The 13,825-nt window shown below is 52.0% G+C and overlaps 1 protein-coding gene across 5 annotated transcripts; it reads left to right on the forward strand.

Moving 5' to 3' along the window:
- Nucleotides 1-490: 490 nt before the first annotated feature.
- Nucleotides 491-13,421, forward strand: RNASEH1 (ribonuclease H1). Of its 5 annotated transcripts, none has more exons than XM_055579534.1 (9): nt 491-737; nt 1,759-1,874; nt 4,003-4,173; nt 5,921-6,020; nt 6,854-6,908; nt 7,333-7,417; nt 7,876-8,000; nt 9,115-9,217; nt 9,936-13,421. In XM_055579534.1, the coding sequence occupies exons 1-8, from the start codon at nt 622-624 to the stop codon at nt 9,199-9,201; spliced, it is 855 nt and encodes a 284-aa protein (XP_055435509.1). In that variant the 5' UTR covers nt 491-621; the 3' UTR covers nt 9,202-9,217; nt 9,936-13,421. The 5 variants fall into 5 exon arrangements, with proteins under 5 accessions (XP_055435509.1, XP_055435507.1, XP_055435508.1 ...); XM_055579532.1 differs by lacking the exon at nt 9,936-13,421 and adding an exon at nt 9,568-9,914; XM_055579533.1 differs by lacking the exon at nt 9,936-13,421 and adding an exon at nt 9,565-9,914 and having other exon boundaries at nt 9,115-9,202.
- Nucleotides 13,422-13,825: the final 404 nt, after the last annotated feature.

Here is a 13,825-nt window from a genome sequence, read left to right on the forward strand (position 1 = left end):
CCCCGCCAATTTGAGGGGACCATGGAGGCGGCGGCGGGGTGCGGGCTCACCCCTTTCCCCTCTCTCCCTCTGCCGCACCCACCCCTCTTTTCACTTGTGGACCCCAATGTCTTTCCGGCCAGGACAACAGTGGGCGAGTAAACCAGCCCATCCGCGTGCCTGGCTGACCCTGAGTGTATCCCGCACCCCGGGAAAGCCCAGGAACACGGTGGGGGGCTGACCTGGGGCCGGGGGCTGGGGACCCGACGCCCAGCGTGCAGAGCCTCCAGCGCCCACCACAGCCGCAGACCCCGGGAAGGGTTCCCAGGAGCGCAGGCGGGCGAGAGCCGGGGAGCACAGCCCCCGCGCAGGCCCCGCCCCCCGGGCCATCTCCGCGGGGCCCCGCCCCGGAAGCCCATGTCCCCGCCTCTGCCCCCTGGGCCCGGACTCTGAGACTTCCGCCCAGGCCCCGCGTCCTCACGGACATCCGGGAAACTGACGAGTCAGGAGAGCATTTGGCTCTGGGCCCCACCCTCGGCGCCGGGTTGCGTCATCTCCCTGCGCCGCCGCAGGAAGTTCGGGCTCTGTGATGGTGGCGCTCGGCCGGGAGTTGAGGGGCTCGGCGGTGGCAAGGAGCGAGCGATGACCCGGCTTCTGGGCGTGGTGCACAGAGTGGCTTTGGCGTTTGTGGGCTGCCGCAGTCTTGCCATGTTCTATGCCGTGAGGAGGGGCCGCAAGGCCGGGGTCTTCCTGACCTGGTGAGGAAGCCTCGCCGACCCAGGGCGGTGTGGGCGGTTCGCTTGGGGGCCGGAGCCCGCGGCCCTCTTGGCCACGTTGGGGTAGGCGCGCGGGGGTCCTGACGTGGTAGGCCTCGGGTCCGCTTCGTGTTTGCTGGGAATAGCAGAAACGCCACTTACAGTCAGGGTTGGCCAGAGGCTTGCTTCTATTTAATCCTTCCTGGTGGCTCAGACGGTAAAGCGTTTACCTACAATGGGGGAGACCCGGGTTCAGTCCCTGGGTCGGAAAGATCTCCTGGAGAAGGAAATGGCAACCCACTCCAGTATTCTTGCCTGGAAAAGGCTATGGACGGAGGACCCTGGTAGGCTACATTCCATGGGGTCACAAAGAGTCGGACACGACTGAGTGACATCACTTCACTTCTTCCCTTCTGTTGCACGGAAAGAGTTTCCAAACGGTGACACATAATGTGGAGCTCAACGCCTGATCTCATCTTCTGCTTTTAAAAAGAAATTCTTGTCAACTAGTGTTCATATCCCCGTAACAATCCTGTGAATTAGATGGGATTCTCATTTTTGGGTGTAGTTACTGTGTTACAGAAATTCACGGGGCGAGTGAGTGACAGATGGAGGTCTTGAACCCGGGTGTTACGATTCCAGGACCAGGGCTCTTCCCTGGCGTTATCGAGGTCTGTTATTTGTGTATGTGTTGTGAGTACACTGTGTTGCCCTGCAGCTGTGCTGTGAGGAAGAGGCCTCAGAAGCTGATCTTTATGTTGTAATGAAGTGATTACATCTCCAAAGTTCTCCTGTGCTTTGAGGAAGGCCTTATGGTGCAAGCGTGCTGTCTGGCCGGCTCATAACATGACACGGGGCGAAGGGTTGGACGTGCAGAGAAAACTACAAACACGGAGGCTTGATCCTTCGCCTCCAAGGAGCTGACAGCCCCCCACCTTTTTCAAACCGTTCCCAGCCTGAGAAAGTAGTCCGTCAGAAAGTAGGTAAGTCACAGCCCCGAAGGACATGACACTTTGTGTTTCAGGGATGAATGCAGAGCACAGGTGGACCGGTTTCCTGCAGCCAGATTTAAGAAGTTCGCCACAGAGGAGGAAGCCTGGGCCTTTGTCAGAAGGTCTGCAAGCCCCAGTGATTCAGAAGGTACAGCTCACAGCATTGTGACACTGTAGCCTATTCAAAGCCCGTCATCGCCCAGGAGTCTCTTGATTTATATGTTGTGCTGGTGCTTCATTTGCCAAGTCGTGTCACTCTCTCTGACTCCATGGACCGCAGCACACCAGGCTCCTCTGTCCTCTGCTATGATCTATGTAGCTTCTCCTCTAAACACAGAGAGGAGAGATTATGGTTGTTTCCGTTTTACAGATTAGGAAACAAGCTGAAAGCATTTTAACTTAGGGACTCCTGTTGGTAACAGTATTAGAGACAAGCCAGGACTCAGAGCTCCTATTCTGTTCAGGGTCCTCACTATGCTTAATTCCACCTTTAAAAATACTCATTCTTGTTAGTGGATTTTATGGGCTGTAGTTGTAAAATGATGAATGTAGTTCTTTTCCCAGCATGCACCTCTGGCATTTTCTTTTTACCCTGGATGAAGTCATGCAATTGGAACTTCCCGCAGTTCACGTGTTAGAAAGTAGAGTTAATTGACGTTTATGGACTAACATAAGGGACGCCGAGAGTGACTGCATTAGAGCACAAAAGTTTAAACTGTAACCGACCTTGAAGAAGTTTATTTTCATGAACTTTACTTAGGCATTTTTTACTGCAGTGGATGAAGGCCAGGAGGAGAATATTTCAAATCAGCTTCTTTTGAGCAGTCTCTGGAGCTCACCAAGGTGCTCAAACTTTGAACAAGTGCTCCTCTGGGCTGTCGTGACCATTCTGGGCCGAGTGGAGTTCAGGGGGAGGCAGGCCCTGCTGGGAGTCTGCCTTGAAAGGCGAGTTTCTGAGGTAGAGGAGACCCACCCTCCCGTGTGGCTGCCTCCTCCATCTGCCAGCAGCCTTTCAACGGGAGTGTGATGGACGGTTTCATTTTCTCCCCAGACGAGAAATCGGCTTGGGATAGAAAGCTAGTTTGGAAGTATCAGTCTTGTCTTGGTTGGGTCCTTTTTTTTTTTAAGATTTATTTCTGGCTGTGCTGGCTCTTCACTGATGCGTGGGCACGCTCTCTGGTTTTGGTAAGTGGGGATAACTCTTGGTTGTGGAGCGTGGGCTCTAGGTGTGCAGGCTTTAGTTGTGGGCTCAGGGGCTTAGTTGCCCCTTGGGCATGTAGGATCTCCCCAGACCAGGGATCGAACCTGTAACTCTTATATCAGCAAGCAGATTCATAATCACTGGACCACCAGGGAATTCCCCTAGAGGAGGACTTTCAAGGTAAATATGAGGTAGGACAAGTACATCAGAGTGGAAATACCGGTGTTGCTCTGGACATAGTGGAAGCTTTCCTCCGGCGCTGCCAGGCTGGCTTTGCCACCCTCTGAGAGGTGGGTGAGAGGGCAGGGCAGGGGGCTTCAGCCAATGCCTGTCTGGTCGGTGCTCAGCGAATGCACTGGTTTAGGGTTTAGGGGAGGGAGTGCCCTCTAGTGTTGGGTTAAGGTGGTGGTTTTCGAGATCTCGGTTCCTGTTTCTGCTCCATGAAAGGGAGGCGCAGGGAAAGCGGCTTCAGGTCACTCACCGAGTGCTTCCTTGTACAGCAGCTGTGGTGGGTGAGGTCATTTGACAGAGTTCACAGCTGATGAAAGGTGGAGCTCAGATCGAAACCAGTTGTTTGAATCATGGTCTAGTTCTTCTGCATCAGCTGCCGTAATTACATGAAAGAGTGAAGCGAGCTACAGCCTGAGTGGTGTGAGTGCCCCTTAGGGTCACCCTTGGGTCTGCTCTGGAAGGAGCACTCAGCCAGTGCCATCCCCCCGGGCAGTGCCGCTCCCCCGTGCAGTGCCCACCAGTGCCGTCCCTGCACGGACCCTTATGGCTTCCACTTCACTCTCTTAATATGTCCCATCGTTTGTTCTCAGCTTATGTACAAAAACTGGGTCCTTGTTTTCTCTTGGGAAAGAGCCGCTCAGATTTTCTAACTCTGAGCCCTGGAGGGTTCAGCACCCATGGTATCTCTGGCATTTCCATGGCAACCAGTGGTCTTCTTTAGCAGAAGCTTTGCTGTGGTCTTTACCCCGCCCTTGTGGAGCTTCTTAAGGAAAATTTAGAGTCACTTTCCAGGACATCAGTCTTTCCCTCCTCTCATGTTGTGTTGTTTCTAGCTTTTGAGTAGACTGTCTTTCAGGGCAAAAAACTAAACACGTAGAACCACCACAAGTGAAAGCAAGCAAGCGACTCCGTGAGCCCTTGGATGAGGATGAAAATGCAGAGGCGTGTGCAAAGCACGTGCGGCAGAGCACAGAGCCACCACCGCCAGTTAGCAAAGACACCTTTTCTTACATGGGTATGTCTGTCTTGAATTTTAAAAATTTTAGTACTGTAATTATTTATGTGTAAAAACTTTTTCCACTTAAGGGAAATTTGAGCTGATGTGTAACCTTCTTACCTGAAAAAGTTATTTAAAAATCTCTAAGGTCACTATTTTATAATCGATCAAATGGTGCAGAATTATTAGAATTTTGGACGTTCTCTTGAAAACTATTTTATAAGCTATACATGAAAAACTCTGTGATCTTTGTAAACACCATTGTTCTCTGTGGACACAGTATTTCTGGTCCCTAAGAAAATGCAAAGACTTCAGCTCTTCAGGTAAGAAAGACCCTGGACAGAGCTCCTTTATATGTTGACTGGCACCAGCATCTTAACCATTTACATACCATCTTTGCAAAACAGACCTGATCCTGTCTTCTCCTGTGAAGCAAGACAATTGTGAATTTCTCCTGTGCCTTTAGCTCTAGGAATCAAGTGTTCGTATGTAGTGACTTACGGTACAGGAGTCTCCTTTTTGTCCTTTACACGTATGAATGAAAAATGGGAATAAGTAGCAATTTTTATATAAATCAGTGTATTTGTGGGTTCCAAGTTTTCCCAAAGAAGAAGCCATTTTATAATTCAAGGGAATTATAAATTCAAGGGAAATCAGTAAAAAATGTTTGGTCAAACTGCATGGAAACTGTGTTTGAAGTTACGTGAAAAGCAAAATCAAATGATCTAAATCAAGTGAAGCAGATATTTGCGGGGTGACTGGGAGATGAAGCGCGAGGGTCCCCGCCTCAGTGCCTGGTGGGTCCTCACAGCCAGCAGAGAGCTGAGGACCCGGAAGGCAGTTATGCCGAGCATCTCCTTCAGCAGACCGTGGCCTTGGAGGCTCCTGGTCCCGCCCGCTCACAACCTCGCCTCCTCCCCGCTTGCCTTCACCTGCTTAGTCTGCCCTCCTGTGACATGCTTCACAGGCACGGCCTCTGTCTGCCCCACACCCCTGCTCCCTGGCACCTGGCAGCCCAGTGCCCCCTCCGCCTGGCTGAGTCCTCTGCTGGCCATCAGCAGCCTGAGAGCCACTCCTTCTCTGCCTTGTTCTTTATACAGTATTGGTGTGTTGATCAAACTCTGTTTTGGTGGAAAGAAGCAAACAGGACCACAGTTTACTAGTCGCAGAAGGCCCAAGACAAAAATTAGGTCCGCGTTTATCAGAGGACTTCCCTTCAGGCAGGGAGGTCTTCTTCACCGTCAAGGCGCTGTTGTCTGCAAGGGCCGCTTCTGGGGGTGAACGGACCCCCGACCCCCACATTGTCTGCAAGGGCCGCGTCTGGGGGTGAACGGACCCCCGACCCCCACATTGTCTGCAAGGGCCGCGTCTGGGGGTGAACGGACCCCCGACCCCCACATTGTCTGCAAGGGCCGCGTCTGGGGGTGAACGGACCCCCGACTCCCACCCCTGTGGGAGGGGGCGGTGGCATTGCTGGTTGGCCTCTAAAGCACGCATTGTAAACAGCAGCAGGTTCTAGGTTTACAGAGTGATCCCTTTCACTTGAACTTGCCCAGCAGGCAGGACTGAAATATGAGCGGATGCCAAGCAGGAAGAGTCAAGTGCCCCCATGGGGCATTAGTAGTGTTCTCCTGCACAGAAAACTTCCAAAGCACAAATGCCTTCTTGGGGTAGAATGCTATCTCAACCGCAGTAAATTTTTTAGATAAATTCGAGTTTTTCATAATGCTGGTCCTTGGATACTCACTCAGTTTCTCACTCACAGGGGACTCTGTGGTCGTCTACACTGACGGCTGCTGCTCCAGTAACGGGCGCAAGAGGGCTCGCGCAGGAATCGGCGTGTACTGGGGGCCAGGCCATCCCTTGTAAGTAAGCCAGAAGAGGTGGCTTTTATTAAGCTTCAGATTTAACCGAGTCATGCTTCAAAACTTGGGAATGGATGAGGCAGCATCTGCTACCGTTTGATTGTTTGGAAGCGTTGGCAGGGCTGGCGGGAGGGTCCCGAGCCCCTGGGCAGTGGTTTTTGCAAGGATGCACCAGGGGCGAGTCCCCAGACTGGGACCCTGTGCCCCTGCCACTCCTGAAGATGAGTGAGCTTAGAGGCGACCCGTGGTTTTCAAAAGGCACAGAGTCAGGGTGAGGAGGGGTGAGATTGTTCACACGCGCCTGCCCTAAGTGTGGAAGAACTTGAGGAGTAACTGACGGCCCAGAATTCACGTGAAAGAGGGACTGCAGCCCTGCGGAATAGCCGCTCACCGCTCAGCGGTGTCCAGGTTCCCGAGCGGCCCCGGGAGGGAGCGGGGTGCTGCTCTCGCGCCTCCTGGCCTGTACGTCCACCCACCTCCACTTGATGCCTCACTTAGCCTTGAACCCTCCACGGGGTGGCGAGCTCGGGTGGTGTGAGCATCCAGAGGCTTAGTACCTGACCAGGATCACACGCTAGTGTGTTTCAGGTCCAGAAATTAATCTCAGGTTTTGCCTCCTGGTCCAGGGTTCTCCTACAAGACCATACCATGGCGCTTTTCAATAAAATGTTGGGTTTCTTGGTTTGATTTTTAAAGGCTGTGTTCTTGAATGATGCCTTCATTCATTTCAAATAAAAAATGTGTAGAAGCATATTAGCCATTACATGACTTAAGGAATCACTTTGAGAATTAGTGTTACAATTTTATTTCCCTTTGTACTGTTTTGATACCAGAAATGTAGGAATTAGACTTCCTGGGCGACAAACAAACCAAAGGGCGGAGATTCATGTAAGTTATTGGATGTATTTTTCTGCTAAATATGTCAATTCATCATTCTTTACTGTTGACTCGAACATATCAGTGGACTTTCTACTCTCCTTGTAAGTTATTGGATGTATTTTTCTGCTAAATATGTCAATTCATCATTCTTTACTGTTGACTTGAACATATCAGTGGACTTTCTACTCTCTACTCAAGAGTCCAGAAGTTTGGGGCTATAATAGTCCTGATGAATAGGAGTTTTCTAGAAAAATGATAAAACTTGTTTTGAGTAGATGTCTGAACAGAATTGTATGTGTAGCCTTATTTCACATAGACGATATTATCCTTACAGTTAGCACAGGAAAAGGAATTCAAATTTTTCAGTAATTTTGAACAATAGTGTCGAAAGTTGAAGGGTCTTTTCAGCATGAAACTGGTGTGTTTCTTCAAGGCAGCCTGCAAAGCCATCGAGCAAGCTAAGGCTCAGAACATCACTAAGCTGGTTCTCTACACGGACAGCATGTTTACCATCAATGGTAAGCAGCTACGTTTGACTTCTCCTAGGGTTTATGGAGTGATTATGCAGGGAAGTCCGTGTTTCCTTCCCTGGAGGAGGTGTGGTGTCAGGGTGGGACCCAGACTGTAGGGGGATGGTGCTGGTGCGTTGGGGCTGAAGGAGGCCCGCACCGGTCCCGGGTTACCCCAGAGGCTCGGCGTGAAGGGCATGTGCGCTTCCTCTGGGAGGTTCTGCCTGTGGGCCCACGGCCTGCTGGGGGCTGGGGGGTTGTGGAGGAGGCGGAGGACGTGGGGCCTGAGCCCCGGAGCCGTGGGTTGTAGGTCGAGTGGAGGGACGGAGGAGCCAGCGCCCGGCCCGGGGGGAAGGAGGGTCCGGATAGTGACTTGGGTGCCAGTGGAGCAGCGGTCCGAGGGCCGTCTAGGGAGGAGGGAAGATGGGCGCGTGCGGGAGGGACCTCTGAGTGTGTGTGTCGCCCAGGCATCACCACCTGGGTGAAGGGCTGGAAGCAGAACGGCTGGAGGACCAGCACCGGGAAGGAGGTGACCAACAAGGAGGACTTCGTGGAGCTGGAGCGGCTGGCGCGGGGCATGGACATTGAGTGGGTGAGTGCCGGCGCGCTCGCGCTCACAGCTCGGGCCGCGAGGACCGCGGCATCAGTCAGCTGGCGCCGCAGTGGTTTGGGTGACGGCTTGCATGGCTGCGGCGGCGTGTGTGAGAGCGCCCCCGCGAGGCGTGCTGCCCCGCCCCCGGCGCCCCCGCCCCTGAGAGCTGCAGCTCAGGGCCTCTTGGGACGTCTCCATAACGTTGGGTAAACTAATGTGTACTGTGTCTCGTTAAGAATGGAGTTGCGTGATGAAGCTTTAGTAATGTGATTTTTTTTTTCTTATACTAGGTCACTTTTACTAAAATTACCTTTTTTTTCCCCCTTTTGTTTTATGTCGGTATATAGCCAGGTAACGATGGTGTGATAGTTTCCAGTGGACAGCAGGCTCAGCCCTGAATATACACTGGATGTATATATATCCATATCCAAAGGAGAGTGTATATCCATTCTCCCCAAAAAAATTATCTTTCTGAACAACAGAAAGTTAAAAGTCCAGTCACTTTCTTAACCCTACCCTGCTCTCCCAGCCCAGGACCCTCTTGACTGTTTGACCACCTGTTTGTCATTTAAACTTGCCTTTCAGGGACTTCGCTGCTGGTCCATGGGTTAGGACTCCATGCTTTCACTGCTGAGGGCACGAGTTTGATCCCTGGTCAGGGAACTAACTCCCACAAGCCTTGCAATTCAGCCAAAAAATAAAAGTAAAAAATAAAGTAAACTTGCCTTTCAGCAGCCTAAGTGCAGACAGTTCAGTTAGACGAGTGCACCCCTTCTGTGTAGCAGCACTGAGGGGAGTAGGGTGTGTGTGTGTGTGTGTGTGTGTGTGTGTGTGAGGCGTACATATCCATCCATACCTCTGCTCTGCCTGGAAGCTCACCATTAAGTGGGAAAAGACCAGTAGAGTGCTGAAGCCCAGTCTGCAGAAACAATGGTTCCTGCCGGCATGTCTGGTGCTTGAGTGCGGTGGGCCCATGCCTTGGGCTGCGCTGAGGGGGGCTGTGGGGGCTGCCGCGCTCGCCCTCTGAGGGGTTGGCTCCTACTGCAGTGACCGTGTAGTGACGTGCTGCTCGTATAAAAAACTGGTAAGAATAAAAGGAAACTTTATTTAACAGATGCACGTTCCTGGCCATTCGGGGTTTAGAGGCAACGAAGAGGCGGACAGACTAGCAAGAGAAGGCGCGAAGCAGCCCGCAGACTGAGCCTGGAAACCCTAAGGCATGGCCCGCGTCCCCTTTACTTACTGGGGTGAAGAATAAAGCTCCAGACTGGGCCCCACTGTCAGTGGGCAGACCCGGCTTTCAGACTGAACCTAGAAGGCGGGTGCTGGTCTATGGTGTGTGCAGTAAAGCTGGTTGGATGGTTCATAAATTGAACATAGTTCAGATTTGAGAATTCTGTGAGATCGTAGCATTACGCTTTATTGGGCTTGACACTGTTTCATTAGCTGTATTGCAGTTTGGACAGAAATGTCCGGGCCTTGATTTCACAAGGGTGAGGTAAGCATGGGCTTAAAAATGCAGGCACGAAATCTGGGCATTTTCTGAAAGCGCTCATTTGCCTTCCAGTCGGCAGGATGGAGTCAGGACTCTCAGGTGGACCGGTGCCTCCGTGGGGTTGGAGGAAGGTGTGCCCCCCCGCCCCCCAGGACCCATGCCCAGCTGGGGGTACGTGGCCGTGCCCGGTGGGCATGAGGGGGGCCGCCTGCCCCCAGCAGTCCCGGCTGCGTGCCTGCCAGATAGCAGCAGTCACAGCGTCTGAAGACTGTGGTTGTAAATGCTCTAAAAGGATTTTTGGTTATTTTTGTTAAAAGCACCTTGAAAATTAAAAACGAACATTATTTTTTTCTTCTACTACAAATTTTGTCATAAAAGCCTGCAGAAAATGGTACAAAACAAATGGACTGCTTATTGAATCACTGCTACTACTGTTACAGATACCGTTACCATTATGACGATGCTGCAAGTGAACACCCTTGTGACCGCCCGGCCCGGCGCCTCCACGCACAGCGCCCGCCCCCCAGAACCAACCCCGCTGCTACAGAAGTCACTGCCTGCTTTTCTCCGTGGCAGTTTAGTCTGCTGATTTCTTCCCTTGACGTTTCTCTTAATTTCCTTTTAATTGGAGGCTGATTGCTTTACCGCACTGTTGGTTTCTGCTTCATAACAGCAGGGATCCGTGTCAGTGTATGTATGTCCCCTCCCTCTTGAACCTCCCCCACCCCCCGACCTGACATTTTTTAAGTCTCTTTAATTCACAGGTTCTGCCTCAATCCATTGGTCTCCCTACAGTTTATCTGTGGAAGAGCCTGAGCAATCTGCCCTGCCGGTTCCCACTTTGAGATCTGTTACTCGCCATCTTGGTCCATCCAGCGTGTTCTCCCGTCTCCGTTGCCTGCAGGTTGGCAGTGGGGTCCGGAGGCTCGGTTGCTCCGGCCCCTCCCGCGGGCGTGAGTGTCCTGGGCGCTCATCAAAAGGCAGCCACGGCTTCGTCCTTCCTGCGTGGGCAGCTGCCGGCGCTCAGGGCCTGGGTCTGTTAAGTCACGCTGGTGGCAGAAGGCTGATACCCTCCCATCCTGCTTGTTTATTAGCTGGAATGGTTTCAGAGGCTCCTTCCCCTCATCAGTTTTGGTTCCAGGGGGTAGAGGTCACATACGAAAGGCAGAATAAGTGCTAAGATTAGCTCCCTGTCATCCTGAGAAGGTGACCAATTAGGGGTTTTTCTTTATGTGTTTTTATAACACGTAAAGATATGTATAGCTCATGAACTCATGTACTTGAGCCTTCCTGGTGGACTTCAGCCCGTGGCAGCCAGCCTGCAGCTGCTCTGGCCTGTGGGAGGAGCCTCTGGCCTGTGGGAGGAGCCTTCCAGCTGGCTCTTGATGGCTCTTTATGTTAACGTGTGTACATTGCCTGCTTGTCCGTCTCCAGCTGCCATGTGAGTTTCCTGTTTGGGGGAGATTTTACGTTTTTATGTCTGTAACAAGGGCCTCAGTTGCGCCTGTGTCCCCTCTGGGGTTTAGATGTGTCCTGTCACATCCCAGCACCGGGCAGGCCCTGCCAGCGTCTCCCGGATTAGGGTCGTGGGGCTGAGGAACCCGGGGCAGTCAGTCCAGGCACCACTGCAGCTCAGCGGCTTCAGGATGCCCATTTAGGTTTCAGCATCTCGGAAATCAGGCTCTTATGGTCAGGGATGTGTCGCTCTTTAGCAGTATTTTCACTCCTCAAGGCCTGAGAATTGGCTGCATTATTCTGATGGGGTGGGGGGCAGGGGTGGTCTTAATTTGTTGGAGTAGGCAACTCGATCCACAGGCAGGGTCTTAGGTCTGGGGCGTTGAGATCTTGCCACGGCCCAGCCTGTCCTGAGTTTGGAGGGGCTTCAAGTAGAAAACAGACCCACCTTCTGCATGTCTCCTGGAGGGCAGGGGGTGCTGAGAGCCCAGGCCGAGGCCGTTGGTTGGCATCTGGGAAGGGTGGTGGGGCTGGCAGACAGGACACGCAGGAAGACTACCCCCACTAGGGACAAGATGAGACGGAGCGGGGGCGGGGCACTCCCTGGACAAGCCCATCCAGTCGCCAGGGCCCAGCTGGAGGACGCCGCACTGCATGCGAGCGTGGGGGGGTTCAAGGGGCTGAGTTGCACCCCCAGCACAGGCTGTGGCTGGTTTTGGATGTTGAGCCTTTCCTGAGGTGGTTGCATTAAAATGAGGCTGTTTGGGTGGCCCTAGTCCACTCAGGACCCCAGGGACACCTGCAGGGGGAGGGCCATGTGAGGACACGCGGGAAGGAGGCCGTCTGCAGAGCATGGAGAGAGGCCTCCGGGAAGCCAGCTCTCTGACATGGTCATCTTCGAGCGCAGCTCCAGGACCAAAAGGACAAAATTCTGTCTCAGCCCCAAGGCTGCAGTGTGTTGCTCTGGACGCCTGAGCAGACAGGACAGTTCTGTATGTGGAAATTTGAAAGGTTTCTGACTAGAAATGGTGACCACAAGCTGCAGGGTCACGGTGACTACTAAAGACTTTCAAGGTTGTTGGCTGAGCTAGTCTTTGTAATTTTTCTCGGGTAAGTTGTCATATATGTTTAATACAAACCCATGCAAATAGAATATAAACATTAAGGAAGGTCTTCCCTGTTGGTGCAGTGGATAAGCCTCCACTTGTCAGTGCAGGGGACACGGGTTTGATCCCTGGTCTTGGGAAACCCCACATGTCTTGGAGCAGCTAAGCGCGTGCACCACAGCTACTCAGCCAGCACCCTAGAGCCTGGGAACCGGAGCCCCCACTCCCTGCAAGCAGAGCCTGCACGCAGCGACAAAGACCTGGTGTAGTCATCAGTTCAGTCCAGTCCAGCCGCTCAGTCGTGTCCGACTCTGCAACCCCATGAATCGCAGCACGCCAGGCCTCCGTGTCCATCACCAACTCCCGGAGTTCACTCAGACTCCTGTCCATTGAGTCCGTGATGCCACCCAGCCATCTCATCCTCTCGTCCCCTTCTCCTGCCCCCAATCCCTCCCAGCATCAGTCTTTTCCAATGAGTCAACTCTTCGCATGAGGTGGCCAAAGTACTGGACTCATAAGTTAATTTAAAAACAGATTAAGGAAGAATCACCCCACACCTGTCAGGATGGCAGCCATCAGACAACAGTTAGGACGCGGAAACAAGGGGCCCGTCATACACTGTTGGCGGGAATGTCAGTTGCTGCAGCTGCCATACGCAGCAGTATGGAAAACACTATGGCAGTTTCTCAGCTAAAGATAGAACTACCCTATTACCCAGCAATTCCACTCCTAGGTGTTTATCCAAAAAAAAAAAAAATTGGAAAATATAACGTGCATTGCCATGTTCATCAGTTCAGTTCAGTCACTCTGTCGTGTCCGATGCTGTGACCCCATGGACTGCAGCACTCCAGGCCTCCCTGTCCATCACCAACTCCCAGAGCTTGCTCAAACTCATGTCCACTGAATCAGTGATGCCATCCAACCATCTCCTCCTCTCTCGCCCGCTTCTCCTCCTGCCCAGCACCAGGGTCCTTTCCAGTGAGTCAGTTCTTCACATCAGGTGGTCAAAGTATTGGAGCTTCAGCTTCAGCATCAGTCCTTCCAATGAATATTCAGGACTGATTTAGGATGGACTGGTTTGATCTCCTTGCAGTCCAAGGGACTCAAGAGTCTTTGCCAATACCACAGTTCAAAAGCATCAATTCTTTGGTGCTCAGCTTTCTTTGTGGTCCAACTCTCACATTCTTACCTGACTACATAGCTTTGACTAGACAGACCTTTGTTGGCAAAATAATGTCTCTGCTTTTTAATATGCTGTCTAGGTTGCTCATAACTTTTCTTCCAAAGAGCAAGTGTCTTAATTTCATGGCTGCAGTCACCATCTGCAGTGATTTTGGAGCCCCCAAAATAAAGTTTGTCACTGTTTCTATTGTTTGCTCATCTATTTGCCATGAAGAGATGGGATCGGATGCCGTGATCTTAGTTTTCTGAATGTTGAGTTTTAAGACAACTTTTTCACTCTCCTCTTTCATCAAGAATCTCTATAGTTCCTTTTTGCTTTCTGTCATTAAGGGTGGTGTCATCTGCATATCTGAGGTTATTGGTATTTCTCCCGGCAATCTTGATTACAGCTTGTGCTTCACGCAGCCTGGCATTTTGCATCATGTACTCTACATATAAGTTAAACAGGTGACAGTATACAGCCCTGACGTACTCCTTTCCCAATTTGGAACCAGTGCATTGTTCAACGTCCGGTTCTAACTGTTGCTTCCTGACCGGCATACAGATTTCTCAGGAGGCACAGGTAAGGTGCTCTGGTGTTCCCATCT

This window comes from Bubalus kerabau, chromosome 4 (assembly GCF_029407905.1).
Source record: "Bubalus kerabau isolate K-KA32 ecotype Philippines breed swamp buffalo chromosome 4, PCC_UOA_SB_1v2, whole genome shotgun sequence".
Classification (NCBI taxonomy): Eukaryota; Metazoa; Chordata; class Mammalia; order Artiodactyla; family Bovidae; genus Bubalus; species Bubalus kerabau.